The 13989-nt window shown below is 42.2% G+C and overlaps 1 protein-coding gene across 1 annotated transcript; it reads left to right on the top strand.

Annotated features, from left to right (window-relative positions):
• The first annotated feature begins 7557 nt into the window (after positions 1–7557).
• On the top strand, positions 7558–9960 carry LOC147227509 (uncharacterized). Its single transcript, XM_086158196.1, has 2 exons — positions 7558–8445; positions 9015–9960. Exon 2 carries the CDS (start codon positions 9017–9019, stop codon positions 9695–9697), a length of 681 nt encoding a protein of 226 aa, XP_086014322.1. The 5' UTR covers positions 7558–8445; positions 9015–9016; the 3' UTR covers positions 9698–9960.
• Positions 9961–13989: the final 4029 nt, after the last annotated feature.

Below are 13989 nucleotides of genomic sequence, written 5' to 3'. Positions count from 1 at the left end.
ATTTCCACTCGCACATTGAAGGAACGTCTGGAATCACTTGGGTTTTATCATCGCCTCCCGGTCCCTTTGTTGACTCTTGATCTCCAAGGCGTGATCGTGTTAAAGCGGACGGAAGATCCAAAAGTGATAAAAGACTGAAGACTCTTGATCACCAATAGGTGTGGATAGAGAGTGAATGGTCGGATGTCTGGGGATCTTCCTCTTTTTTCCTTTGGGCTTTTCCCTTCATATCCTCTCTCATGGCGTCCATCCATCTTCTCTCTGGTCTTCCTCTTGACCTCCTGCCTGGCTGCTCCAGGCTGCTCCACCTTCAGCAGCCTTCTACCCAGATCTTCACCAAGGTTTGGACATGAGCACTCCTCTGTTCATGTCATAAACATCTCACTCATCACATTTTCTCGGACATACATGTCCTGCTCCCCAGTGACAAATTCTTCTTCTTTTCCTTGGGTCTTTTCCCTTCAGGGGTCGCCACGGCAAATCCACCATCTCCATCTCACCCTATTCTCTGGATCCTCTCTCACACCAACTACCTTCATATCCTCTCTCATGGCGTCCATCCATCTTCTCTCTGGTCTTCCTCTTGACCTCCTGCCTGGCTGCTCCACCTTCAGCAGCCTTCTACCCAGATCTTCACCATGGTTTGGACATGAGCACTCCTCTGTTCATGTCCTAAACATCTCACTCATCACATTGTCTCAGTCATACATGTCCTGCTCCCCTGTGACAAACTCTTCTTTTCCTTGGGTCTTTTCCCTTCAGGGGTCGCCACGGCAAATCCACCTTCTCCATCTCACCCTATTCTCTGGATCCTCTCTCACACCAACTACCTTCATATCCTCTCATGGCGTCCATCCATCTTCTCTCTGGTCTTCCTCTTGACCTCCTGCCTGGCTGCTCCACCTTCAGCAGCCTTCTACCCAGATCTTCACCATGGTTTGGACATGAGCACTCCTCTGTTCATGTCCTAAACATCTCACTCATCACATTGTCTCAGTCATACATGTCCTGCTCCCCTGTGACAAACTCTTCTTTTCCTTGGGTCTTTTCCCTTCAGGGGTCGCCACGGCAAATCCACCTTCTCCATCTCACCCTATTCTCTGGATCCTCCTCTCACACCAACTACCTTCATATCCTCTCTCGCTACATCCATCAATCTTCTCTTTGGTCCAATTCCAGCATCCATCTACCGATATATTCACCATCCGTCCTCTGTCCATGACCCAACCATCTCTGGCCTTCTCTCCAAAAAATCTAACATGATGGACTCATTCCTGATCCTCTCCATCCTGGTCACTCCCAAAGAGAACCTCAGCATTCTCCAAAGAGAACATCTCACCAGTGTCTTGTCCACCTTTCCTCTTCATTCTGGCTGATCCTCTTCTATCACATAGTACCAGTTTCTGAAGCATCTAATCCCGGTTCCCTCCAAACCCTTTAGATAAAAATAATCAACAGATAAACAGTTCTGCACTTTGGGCTTTCCCATATGTAGCAACACCGACTTGTGAATAACTGCAAAAACGATGATTTGGATTCCCGTGTTGTGCTGTTACTCTGCTTCTCTTAGCCTATAAAGGCAGATGGTACTTGTTTTTTTTGGAAAGTGAGGTGTTGTTCAGCGGTCCAGCTTGGAAAGGGAGCCAGTTCACAATGCGACAATATTTTTGGGACAACTGTGAGGTCTTAAAGACCGCTTAGCATTTGGCGTTCTTTTTGTTTGTTTTTTTTTTTTATCTTGGAGATGTAGTGCAAAAGCACCAAACCTGCCCAATGACGCCCGATAACACAGTCCGATGGAGTCCAGCCCGTTGATCCATCGTAGTCTTGCTGCGTTGAGGCCTTTAAGTCCCAAATTGGAGCCAAATCCCTTCGGATGAGGGACTCAGTCCACAGCTATACTCCCCATTTCTTCGGTCTCAAACCCGTCGTATCGCCCCCTCGGGCACAATGTGGTAACCCTAACCCTAACCCCAGAGGTACTGCTTTGCTGTAGCCCTCTGATCCTGATTCCTTTGCCACAGGTCTTCTAAACTTCTACGAGTCCTACGATCGAGGCTCTCCAAGGTTGGGATCCTCGGCTGAGAGATTTCAGAATCAGAATCAGAAAAAACTTTGTTTGTCCCAGAGGGACAAATAGGGGCCACCTGGGACAGCAGCATCAAATTATGAATATCAAAAAATAAAAAAATAAAAAATAAAATAAAATAAAATAAAATAAAATAAAATAAAATAAAATAAAATAAAATAAAATAAATAATAATGATAATGACAATAATAGTAACAATAATAATAAAAAATAATTAATTTTAAAATACACACACACACACATATATATATACATATATACTGCACAAAAAAAAGCACTAAAATATCACGTCCTTGATGATGGAGGTCTGGATTGGGAGTAACACTCCAAATGAAAGTGTGTAAAAACACACTCCAGGCTGATCCAACATTGATGTAATGTCCTTAAAACAAGTCCAAATCAATCAGTTTTGCTTCCTAAGTTACAGAAGTGGGATTGACTTGGAGTTACATTGCGTTGTTTTAGCGTTGCCTTTATTTTTTGAGCAGTATATATACATTTACACACACACACAGAAATACACGACTGTCTCAGAAAATTAGAATATTGTGATAAACTTCTTTATCTTCTGTAATGCAATTAAAAAAACTAAAATTGTTTTTTGATGATATTCTAATATTTGGAGATACGATTTTTGAGTTTTCTTAAGATGTAAGCCATAACCGGCACTATTAAAATAATAAAAGGCTTGCAATATTTCAGTTGATTTGCAATGAATCCAGAACGTATGACATTTTTGTTTTTGTAATTGCATTACAGAAGATAAAGAACTTCAACACAATATTCTAATTTCCTGAGACGGTCCTGTATATATATTTTTATGCATAAATAAATGACTCACTCGCTCTGCATTTATATGGTAAATATATGATGTGCGGTGTTACACTGGTGAGGCGATGAGGGGTTTGCAGGGTTGCTAAGAACGGAGTTGGACGGCTCTGGGGAGCAAAGTTAACCTTCTCCTCTGGGTTTTTCAGGCGGGGCAGCGAATTCTGCGAGTCATGGAAGGCGGAGGAGACGACGTTCTCGTGAGCGACTTCATTTCCTTTTTCGATCCACTTTTTCTCCACCGCTGTATTTCCTGTCGTCATCGACTGCGTCTCCTCTCGCGTTCCTCCGAGTTTCTCAATCTAGGTCCGTTTCCTGAGCTTCTTGAATGACATCAGCGTTTGGAATTTGTCACATTTATTATTTTGACATCGAATTGAGTCAAAAACGCCTCTCGGGCCGCCCGATACTTCCTGATTCCTTTTATTCCCCTTCCGGCCTTATCGATTTATTCCTTGTTCCTGGTGTTTGTTCTTTTTTAAAGCAAATCCGAGCAACGAGTTCTTACTGTGATACTTCCATTGATCCTTTGCGTCCAATTAGAAAGCTTGTTTTTGTGTTTTTGTCACTGAAGCCGAGGCGTCGGCGGCGCTGGGTGTAGTTTGCGTTTATTGTAAATCCCCCGTTTGTGATTTTCAGCCACATTCAGATGACCCACTTTCATTTCTCCTCCCGGCTCTGGACAACAGCTGCAGGACGGACGCTGGAATAGAATGGAAAAGCTTTATTGTTTTTGTGAAGTGCAATACAAGGAAATTAAGGTGCGTCTTCAGACTGTGTTAGTTTCATGCAGGTGCACACACACACACACACACACACACACACACACGCGTTTCAGATAAATAGAAATAATTAGAACCATACATTTCATAGTCAAAGATTCATGTTTACCAAAATATGGCAAATATGGCAAATATTTACATTAAATATTGCTTTATATTCACATTAATATATATTATTTATGTAAAATACATATGTATATAAATGTATATATGGGAGAAATATATATGAGGAGATGAATATATAGGAATATATGCAAATGTTTTTCTTAATATTCCTCCACTATGTATGTATTATACAATAAATAAAATATATTCAATAAAATAAAATAATTAAAAAATAAACTAATATATGTATATATTTTTCTGAGAGGAATATATACATTTATTTCTCTATAATTATTCCTCCACAATATATCTATCATAAAATAAAATTGAAATAAATGAATAATGAAAAAATAAGAAAATATATTTGAATATATTTTTCTGAGAGGAATATATACACATATTTCTCTATAAATATTCCTCCACTATATATCTATCATATAATAAAATAAAATAAAATTGAAAAAAATCAATCAAATTAAATAATTAAAAAAATAAGAAAACATATTTGAATATATTTTTCTGAGAGGAATTTATACATATCTTTCTCTATAAATATTCCTCCACTATATATCTATCATATAATAAAATGAAATAAAATTGAAAAAATCAATCAAATTAAATAATTAAAAAATAAGAAAATATATTTGAATATATTTTTCTGAGAGGAATATATACACATATTTCTCTATAAATATTCCTCCACTATATATGTACTATATAATAGATAAAATCAAATGGCAATCAAATCAATAAGATAAAAACGCTATAAGATGCTTGAGCGGGAACATTCACAGAGAAACGGTGTCCTGACGGGGCGTCTGGTGGGCGGCGCACCGGCAGAACTGACCCAGATTCTCGTGACCGAGTTTCCCAAACAGACCCTTCTGATGAATTTTGTACACACAGTAAATACATTTAAGGCCTCGCCCAAACATTAGCATTTAAATCATCTTGCCGGAGCCGAGGCCAAAAGAGCCGGGGAGCCTCTATATTCTGTCTTGCTGTGACAAACCTTCCTTTCTCTCCTTTCCAGAGCAAACCTCCACCTCTCTAGATGTTCCTCCACATGTTCTCTGCTCTCACCGCACATCACAATGTCGTCTGCAAACATCTCGCCCATGGAGATTCCTGCCTTAGCTCATCTGTTAGCCTGCCCGTTCAGTTCGAATGTGACGCTGAGCATCTTTCTGGCAAATTCAAGTGTTTGATATTTTGTCTTAGTGCCGTCGTTTGCTGTTTTTCTTTTTGTTTCCTCCATACGAATGTTGCCCCGGGTGTGAAATCCATTAGAGATCCATTTAAAGGAACGAGTCAGGGCTTGTTCCAACTCGCCGACAGGCAAACGCTTTATGAAACTCTTTGTTTTTTGTTGTTGTGTTTTTTTCCCAGAGCCCAGAGGGCGACTTGCTCGCTGGAGGTTTTAAAGCTCATGTGAAAAAAATATTACTTGAGAAAAATCACATGATCATTTATCTATATATAGCCATGGACATATACACTGCTCCAAAAAATAAAGGGAGCACAAAAATAACACATCCTAGAACTGAATGAATTACATATTCTGATTAAATACTTTGTTCTTGACATAGTTGAATGTGCTGACAACAAAATCACACAATGGAAATGAAATGTATGAACCCATGGAGGTCTGGACTCCAAATGAAAGTGTAAAAACACACTCCAGACTGATCCAACGATGATGTCATGTCCTTCAAACAAGTCACAATCAGTGTTGCTTCCTAAGTTTGATTTCACACAAGTGTGATTGACTTACATTGTGTTGTTTAAGAGTGGATAAATATATGTAAAATTAGATGTTTGCGGACGACATTGTGATGTGTAGTGAGAGCAGGGAGCAGGTGGAGGAACATCTAGAGAGGTGGAGGTATGTTCTGGAAGAGAGAGGAAGGAAGGTTCGTCGCAGCGAGACAGAATATATGTGTGTGATTAAGAGGAACTCGGGTGGAACGTTGAGGCTACAGGGAGTGGAGATCAAGAAGCTGGAGAATTTCAACCCAAAAATTGGGGTCAACAGTCCAGAGCCTAGGAGAGCGTGGAGAAGAGGTGAAGAGACGGGTTCAAGAAGGTCGGAATGGGTGAAGAAAAGTGTCAGGGGTACAAAGAGATGGAAGAACATCAGCCAGAGTGAAAGGAAAGATGGAGGAGACACTGGTGAGATGATCTACAAACTGACAACGACCAAAAGACAGGAGGCAGAGCTGGAGGTCGCAGGGATGAAGATGTTGAGCTTCACTTCGGGAGCGACCAGGATGGAGAGGATCAAGACGGAGTCCATCATGTTAGATGTTTTGGAGAGAACGCTGGATGCTGGAATCAGACCAAAGAGAAGATTGATGGACGTCATGAGAGAGGATATGAAGGTATTCCAGATATTCCGAAGAACGGGGTGAAATGGAGAAGGTGGACTCGCTTTGGTGACCCCAGAAGGGAAAAGCCCAAAGGAGAAGAAGAAGATATATGTAAAATTAGAAGAAACGGGTATTTTTAGATGCACGTCTAATCGGTTCGGCTCAATCGAATCTAATAAAAACGACCAAAGTCCAAAGTGATGGTTTTTTTTTTGTCTCTGAGATGGTGATTGGCCGAGGAGGGAGAATTTTTCAAGAGCATCGGATAAAACAAAAGCCTTCAAACGGAGACAGGAATGACAGCGTCGCTTCTAAATATACCTCCTGCCGCCTCATCCGACCGTTTATTTATTTATTCATGCTCTGGTTTTTTCCGCAAGGAATTAAGAACCGGCTTCGCCTTTGAAAAACGTTCAGATGTCCACCGTCTCCACACGCTCCGCCTTAAAAAAAATTATTTTAGAACGCTATCTTTAGTAAAAAGTCTTTCCAAAATTGCCTCCAGAAGATCCCGGCGCTAAAAATAAAATATTAAAATTGCAACGCTACGCCAATCCAGTCTCACAAGATGTGAAACAGGGAGTGTTATTGAAGGCGGGAGAGCTTCTTTAACCCGATGGTGTGGTCCACACACACACACACACACACACACACACACTCCTCCATTGAAGGTGGTCCTTGCTTAACGACGGGGTTTCGTCCCAAGGGGTTTCTCGCTAAACCAGTTCGTCGTTGAGCGAAACAGCGTTTCTACCGTTTTAGCGTACAATATTTGCATACATATCGCCCATTCATACCGTGCTATTTTTCCTTTTAATGTTTTTACTCGTATAAATATAGACCAATTATAAGCGCGAACAATACATACTCTTGATATTATCGCAAAGCCCGTCGTCACTCGTTTTGCAGCGTGTCACGAATGTTAGGTTTACGTCGATGCTTGTTTTGTGTGTGAATGATGTGGTTGTGGTTTTGCGTGCAATGAATTTTCGTTTTTTTTTCTTTCACCTGGAATTGAACGGTAACAGTTGAACACAGTGGCGTGCAGTCGGTAGAGGCAGGGGGAGGCCGGGCCTCACCTGTCATCATGGAAAGAAAAAAATGCAAAGTGAAAAAATAAATGAAATGGTTAAATTAAATCAGTGATTTGTACTATAAAGTTATTTTCCATGTAGCTTCACCATTTTTAGTTGTTTTTTTTTGAAAATCGCTAAAAAAAAAATCACATTTACGGTTCAAATACGAAGAAGAGACGTGCGTTGACGCGGCAACCAGCTGAGGCCACTATAGATTACACAATGATTCTGCTAACTGTGCTAGCATGCTATACACTGACACCATAGTGCTGTCTCTGTGGATGTCACTATCAAAAAAACACTTTTTATATATGAACTAAATGCTGTGTCTGATGTTTTTCATCAACAACTGTAACGTGTTTCTCGTAATCATAGAACGACTGAGAAGAGACATTAGGTGAGGCAGGCAGTGACGGTGCCTCATGTTAGGGGGCGCCGCTGATCCCGGGGATCCTTCTTGCTCCTCGGCTACAGAATAATAGAATTAGCATTAGCAAGCTACAGTAAACAGTTAGCAGGTCAAGTGCAGCCATCCAGCTATTATTTTGTTGATCTCATGGGTCACAAACGCTGAATGTAAATCTCCAGGGCAGCTTCTCCACTTTTTGTCCCAGAAGGATCTCCTTCGAACCGTTCCCGAGGAGGTTCGATTCCACCGCGTCCGCCTGACCTTGAGCAAGACGCTCGACCTCGAGTTCAGCGACGGCTTGCGCGGCAAACGGCGCGCTAACGGGCGAACGTAATCGTCATCGTAGCAGCAGAGATCTTTTCACATTTCGTGTAAAAACTCCGAGCGATCAACTTGAATCACCTCGAGGGCTGCAAAAATAAAAAAACTAAAAACGTCTTTTTCTCTCCATCAAAACAAGCCAGCCTGCGCTCAAGCTGAGGGCATGGATGGGAAGTCTATTTTTAGAAGCAGGGAAGGAGGGCAAACCAGAAGAAAGCTAGAGAGAGAGAGAGAGAGAGAGTGGAGGGGAGGAGGGATGTGAGGAGAAGATAAATCTGCATTCTGTCGTCGCCGCCGGTCAGAGACGGCCGGAGCTGTTGGAAGGGAGGCGTCGTTTCACGGCGGCAGGTTCACAAATTGCAAAAACACAAAAAAAAAAAAAAAAAAAAAAAAAAACGCACGTTGCTGAAACAGGGTGGCCGGATCCGAGGCTGCGGTCGCGGGAGGAGAAATCATCGTCGTGCAGGTGAGCGAGAAAACATCCGCGATGATAAATCTTATATAATCGCGTGCGAGGAGTTGAAACGATAGGTTTTTTTATTTTAATCCCTCCCGTGCCGAAGGTGGGGTCTAAATTCGGCGGCGTTACACCTCGGGAGGAACCGGCTGAGGCTGACGTTTTGGTTTTGTCTCTTTCTATTTTCGGGGCGACGAGGTCGAGACCAAAAATATGCGCTCGACGGGGGTTCTGACGGAACACGGGAGAATATTTTAAGGGCTGGTGTTTGTGCCGCTTCTCCGCTCCGCTGGGACGGTTTGCATTCGCGGGATAAACCCGGAAAATGGGTGTTTTAAAGTGCACCTATTTAACATTAACAATAATAATAATAACATCCCTCCGTCGATGTGGTCTTTGCACGATATTCAGTGTTTAATTGGTTTTTTTTTAGGTTGGTTTCACCCGTAGCTGCCGCTAGATAATCGTGTTGTTGTTTTTTTTGTGTTATTATTCTGAAAATCAGCCACTTTAAGGCGACCAGGGGTTTGTCGCCGTGAATCTTCTCACCTTGTTTTGGTTCCTTCCGACCCCCTCAGCCATGCGGCCGCGGTCTAGACTGCTGTCCAAGAGAGGACTCCTGCTCCCCACCATCAGAGAGGCGGCGGAGGAGCCGCTCAAAGATCTGAACGAAGCTAACGCGCTCCACGTCGGCGCCCACAACCGTCCGGTTTCCTCCGAGGACTACCTCCTCTCCATCTGCCACCTGGCGCACCCCACCTTCCCCAGCGTGGAGGCTCCCGCCGGCAGGCGTCGGCTGGACGCCGTGCACCGGGGGCTGTGGCTGTCCGGGTCCTCGTACGCCGCCTTTCACTTCAACGCCGCCGGAGAAAACCAACGGAACGGCAAGCCGGCGATCGGCAACCCCGACCCGCTCGAGTACCTTTACGGACACCGGAGCGGCAAACAAGGTACGAGGGCGGCCTTCGAGGAGGGAAGGTTCAGAAGCCCGAGCGGCGCCGCTCGGACGGGACGGGGGAGCGCCGGGGAGCCGGGAATCGGCCGCGCCGGCGACCCCGTCCCCGTCGGCTCCCCGAAGCGCTGCCGGCCCAGGGCGGAGACCAAACGGGGGATGGCGGCGCACGGCGGCGGCGCGGCGGGCGACGCCATCAACCCGGCCATCAGACATTCGCTGATCTCCCAGTGGATCTCCGACTGCAAGTCGGCGTGGAAGGAGGCGCGTTTGCGCGCCTGCATGCTCCCGGCCATCACCGAGATATAAGACGCCGCACCGTAAAATGTAAAGCATCCCACCGTTTCCGTGGCGACGGCGACACGAAGCCGCGTGCGTTTGGGGGTCAAATGAATATTATCAAACACGCCGAGTCGTGGAGGCGGCCGGTAAAAGCCGTCAGGATCTAACGTCGCATTCGTGTTTGTGGTATTTGCAGCCGTCCCTGTACGCTGGTTAACAAACGGACTCCTGAATAATGACAAATCTGCAAAATGCTTTTTTACATTTGTGAAATAAATATGAATCCTTCATTTTTCTTTTTTTTCATTTCCTTTACTATGCCGTCAACCTTCCTGTTGTGAACTCCCTCTCTCCTTTTCTTGCCGAGTCCAAATCCAGGGGAAAAAAAAAAAATGATCTCCGTTATCGGTTCCGCCCGCTGCCGAGTGCTGGCGTTTCCATGGTAACCGTCACGTGATTCCCCGCGCCGGTAAAAGGACCTGCGAGATGGAACAGGCCGAGGAAAGACGACACGGCTGAACCTCAAACGAAGCTAGATGCGGGTCGTCTGTTTATACAGAGCAACGTCTGCACGTCACCGGCGAAAATGAATACAGTGAATTCGGTCAAATAATGACGACATTATTTAGTAACTTATTAATGTCATTCACTCACAGCATTAGGACTAAATGCCTGGACTTGTTATGTAATTTGTATCTTTTTTTCTTTGTATTTTGCCTTTATTTTGACATCTCCGACAGTGGAAGTTGCATTTCACAATCACTGTTGTTTTATTTTTCATGTGACCAAAAGTAAGGTGTTCAAAATCAGCTGGAAATCAGACCCACGTGTTCAAAACATGAAAGAGTTTAGCCATGATTTTCCCGAACAAACAGTTTCCTAAATAGCATCCGTTTGACTTTAAAAAAAAAAAAAAAAAAAAAAAAACAACTTAAAAAAATTTCCAAATCAATCAGGTTAAAAACCCTATTTTTGAGATGAGTCTTTTTCTATCATGGATAATTTGTATCACATTTTACCGTATAAGAAGACTGATAATGTCAAACAAAAAGCAAAGAAAATTGGTTGGAACAATAATAATAACAATAAAATAATAACAGTAACACAAAATAATAATAATGATAATAATAATAATAATAATGCTGTTCTGTATATTTCCTGTGCATCTTGTATTTGCAACTGTATTTGCAGTCCCTGTGTCCTCTATTGTAAGTCGCTTTGGATAAAAGCGTCTGCCAAATGCAATGTAATGTAATGTAATAATAATAATAATAATAATAACAATAAGAAGAAGAAGAAGAAGAAGAAGAAGAAGAAGAAGAATATTCTAATAAGAAGAAGAAGAATTCCTCTTATTATTATTATTATTATTATTATTATTATTGTTGTTGTTGTTGTTGTTGTTGTTGTTGTTATTATTATTAGTATTATTATTGTTATTTATATTTATTATTAATTAATTAATTAATTAATATTGATTTTTTATAATTATTATTATTATTATTATTACTACTACTACTACTAAATACAAGAATATAACATCATAAGCAACAACTTTTTGTTGTCATGGGCGGTGCAAATTTCCTGCACAAAATTTACTGAATATTCCACAGCTTGGAGGATTCTGACATCATTACATTTCATGCTGACATAAAGTTCATTATTTCCATGCTGATTGCAAGCATTTACCATCCTATCCTCATTTCGTGTTCCATTTTATTGCTAATCTATTCCATACGGTGGCTCGCTCGCCCTCCAACTGTGCATATAAACGCAGTATGTATCGTGCCGTCACTCTCTTTTAGTATCTGTGAGTCTCTTTGCTTGTTATCTAAGAACCCCGGCCATCTGCAAAGATCGACTCCCGTTTGCGGAAGAGGTTTTCAGTTCCCGGTCCGACCCGCCGCAGGTACAGCATCTCCAGGGCTGGATATGAAGGCCTGCTCTGGTTTGCTCCCCTCCGACGCTTTCTTGAATACGCCGGATTGATTGTTTCCACCGAGAGACAAAAAACGCCGTTTAAAAAATACATGCGAGCAGCAGCTGTGCAAAGCCGGAGCGAAAGCCTGCCGACATGATTTGATCCTGCCAGTTCTTTGCGTTATCGGTACTGTTTTGCGAAAAGGAAAAAAATGCCATCGGAAAATAACCGTTTCCCTCGTACACAATAAAAAGGGACTGAGAAAAAAAATGTCCGAAAAGCGACCGCGCTGGTCTTGCTGGCGGCTGCAGCATTAAGTCCAACCTTTTTATTCCTCTGCAAAGTCAGAACGCATCAAGGAGCGCCGCATTCCCAAAAAAGTGAGGCCTGATTTCATATTCACAGGAGGAAGGGATGAAATATTCAAAGCGACTAAGTGTCGTCTGTCTCCCGCATTTAGAGTGGCGTTCATCAGAAGGGAAACGGCGCTCTGTTTTCACAACCAACCGCTGTGAAACTGGAAAATATCCCCTGATTTATCACATATTTCTTCCTTTTTTTGCAGATTGCGTCTGACTTTTTGGTTTTATGCCTGTGACATAAACAGATCCTTCCAAATTCTTGTCATTATAGGACACAGGGATCTTAATCTGTGCATTTGTGACATTGAGATTGGATTATGCTAAGGCCCTTTTGTCCAGGTCGCCCAAGACAAGCGTCCGACTGCTCTGAGCGGAGCATACGATTACACTTCGCCCGACTCACTTCCTGTTTCAGGTGTTGCTCCACAACTATAAAACACTCACCCGAGGGGGATAAGATGGTGCGATCTTACAATAAAGTTATGGGAAAGAGTAGTGGAAACTAGATTGAGAGCAGAAGTCAGCATTTGTGAACGGCAGTACGGCTTCATGCTTAGAAAGAGCACTACAGATGCGGTATTTGCTTTGAGAATGCTATATAGAATGACAGAGAAGGTCAGAGGGAGCTCCGTTGTGGTTTTGTAGAACTAGAAAACGAATATGACAGGGTGCCGAGAGAGGAACTCTGGTACTGTGTGAGGAAATCTGGAGTGGCAGACATGTTAGACTGGTGCAGGACATGTATGCTCGCTGTAAGACAGTGCTGCAGGGGTAACAGAGAGGTTCAAGGTGGAGGTGGGACTCCATCAGGGATCAGCTCTGAGACCCTTCTTGTTCGCAATGATGACGGACAGGCTGACAGATGAGGCTGGACAGGAATCTCCATGGACCATGATGTTTGCGGAGGACATTGTGATGGGAACAGGTGGAGGAACATCTAGAGAGGTGGAGGTATGCTCTGGAAATGAGAGGAATGAAGGTTAGTCACAGCAAGACACTATATATGTGTGTGAATGAGAGGAACTAAGGTGGAACGGTGAGGCTACAGGGAGTGGAGATCAGACTAGAAACAGTTACAAAGAGATACAAGGCAGAACTAGAGGTCGCAGAGATGAAGATGTTGAGGTTCTCTTTGGGAGCGACCAGGATGGAGAGGATCAGGAATGAGTCCATCAGAGGGACAGCACATGTTAGATGTTTTGGAGAGAAGGTCGGAAATGGTTGGGTCATGTCCAGAGGAGGGATCGTGAATATATTTGTAGACGGATGCTGGAATTGAAGGTCTAGATGATGACCAGAGAGAAGATGGATGGATGTCATGAGAGAGGATATGAAGGTAGTTGGTGTGAGAGGAGGATCCAGAGAATAGGGTTCGATGGAGAAGATTGATTTGCTGTGGCGACCCTGAAGTCCAAAGGAGAGGAAGAATTATTATTATTATATCATTATTTTTTGTATATTATTATGATTATATTATAATAATGGTAATAACAATAATAATAATAATAATAATTATTATTATTATTATTAGTAGTAGTGGTAGTAGTAGTAGTATTAGTAGTAGTTGTTGTTGTTGTATTATTATTATTATTATTATTATTATTATTATTATACCATGATTGTCATTTTTGTTATTAATTATTGTTGTTGTAGTAGTTGTTGTGGAAGTATCTCACTCATACAAGTTTTCGGTAGGTTTTCTTCCAAAAAAAATCACTATTAATATAACTTAAATGAATTCATCAAATGAATCATCAAACTGTAATCTAAACATGAACATGGTGCAAAAGAATCTCAAATTTTGATTTTATTTTTTGTTTTAAACAATAACAAAACTATATTTATTGAAATTAAAAGCCCCGTCACTTCTCTTCTGATATGTGTTCAGTACAATCTAAAATCTAGAATCAAAATATATCGTTGCCATTTAATGAGCTGGCAAGAAAATCCCACAACGTTTTTGTAACTTTGTGCTTTTTGAGTTTTCTTCTTCAGGTACAGGAAGTACAGACTGGAAAACCATAGAATACGAAACA

Source organism: Fistularia commersonii, chromosome 13, assembly GCF_037954325.1.
Source record: "Fistularia commersonii isolate RoL2024-O1a breed Wild chromosome 13, RoL_Fcom_v1.0, whole genome shotgun sequence".
Taxonomy (NCBI): Eukaryota; Metazoa; Chordata; class Actinopteri; order Syngnathiformes; family Fistulariidae; genus Fistularia; species Fistularia commersonii.
This window is presented reverse-complemented; position numbering and strand designations above follow the sequence as displayed.

Bases quoted from the DNA above. Each gene is read 5' to 3' on its own strand.
- LOC147227509 (XM_086158196.1), top strand. From the start codon at position 9,017: ATGCGGCCGCGGTCTAGACTGCTGTCCAAGAGAGGACTCCTGCTCCCC.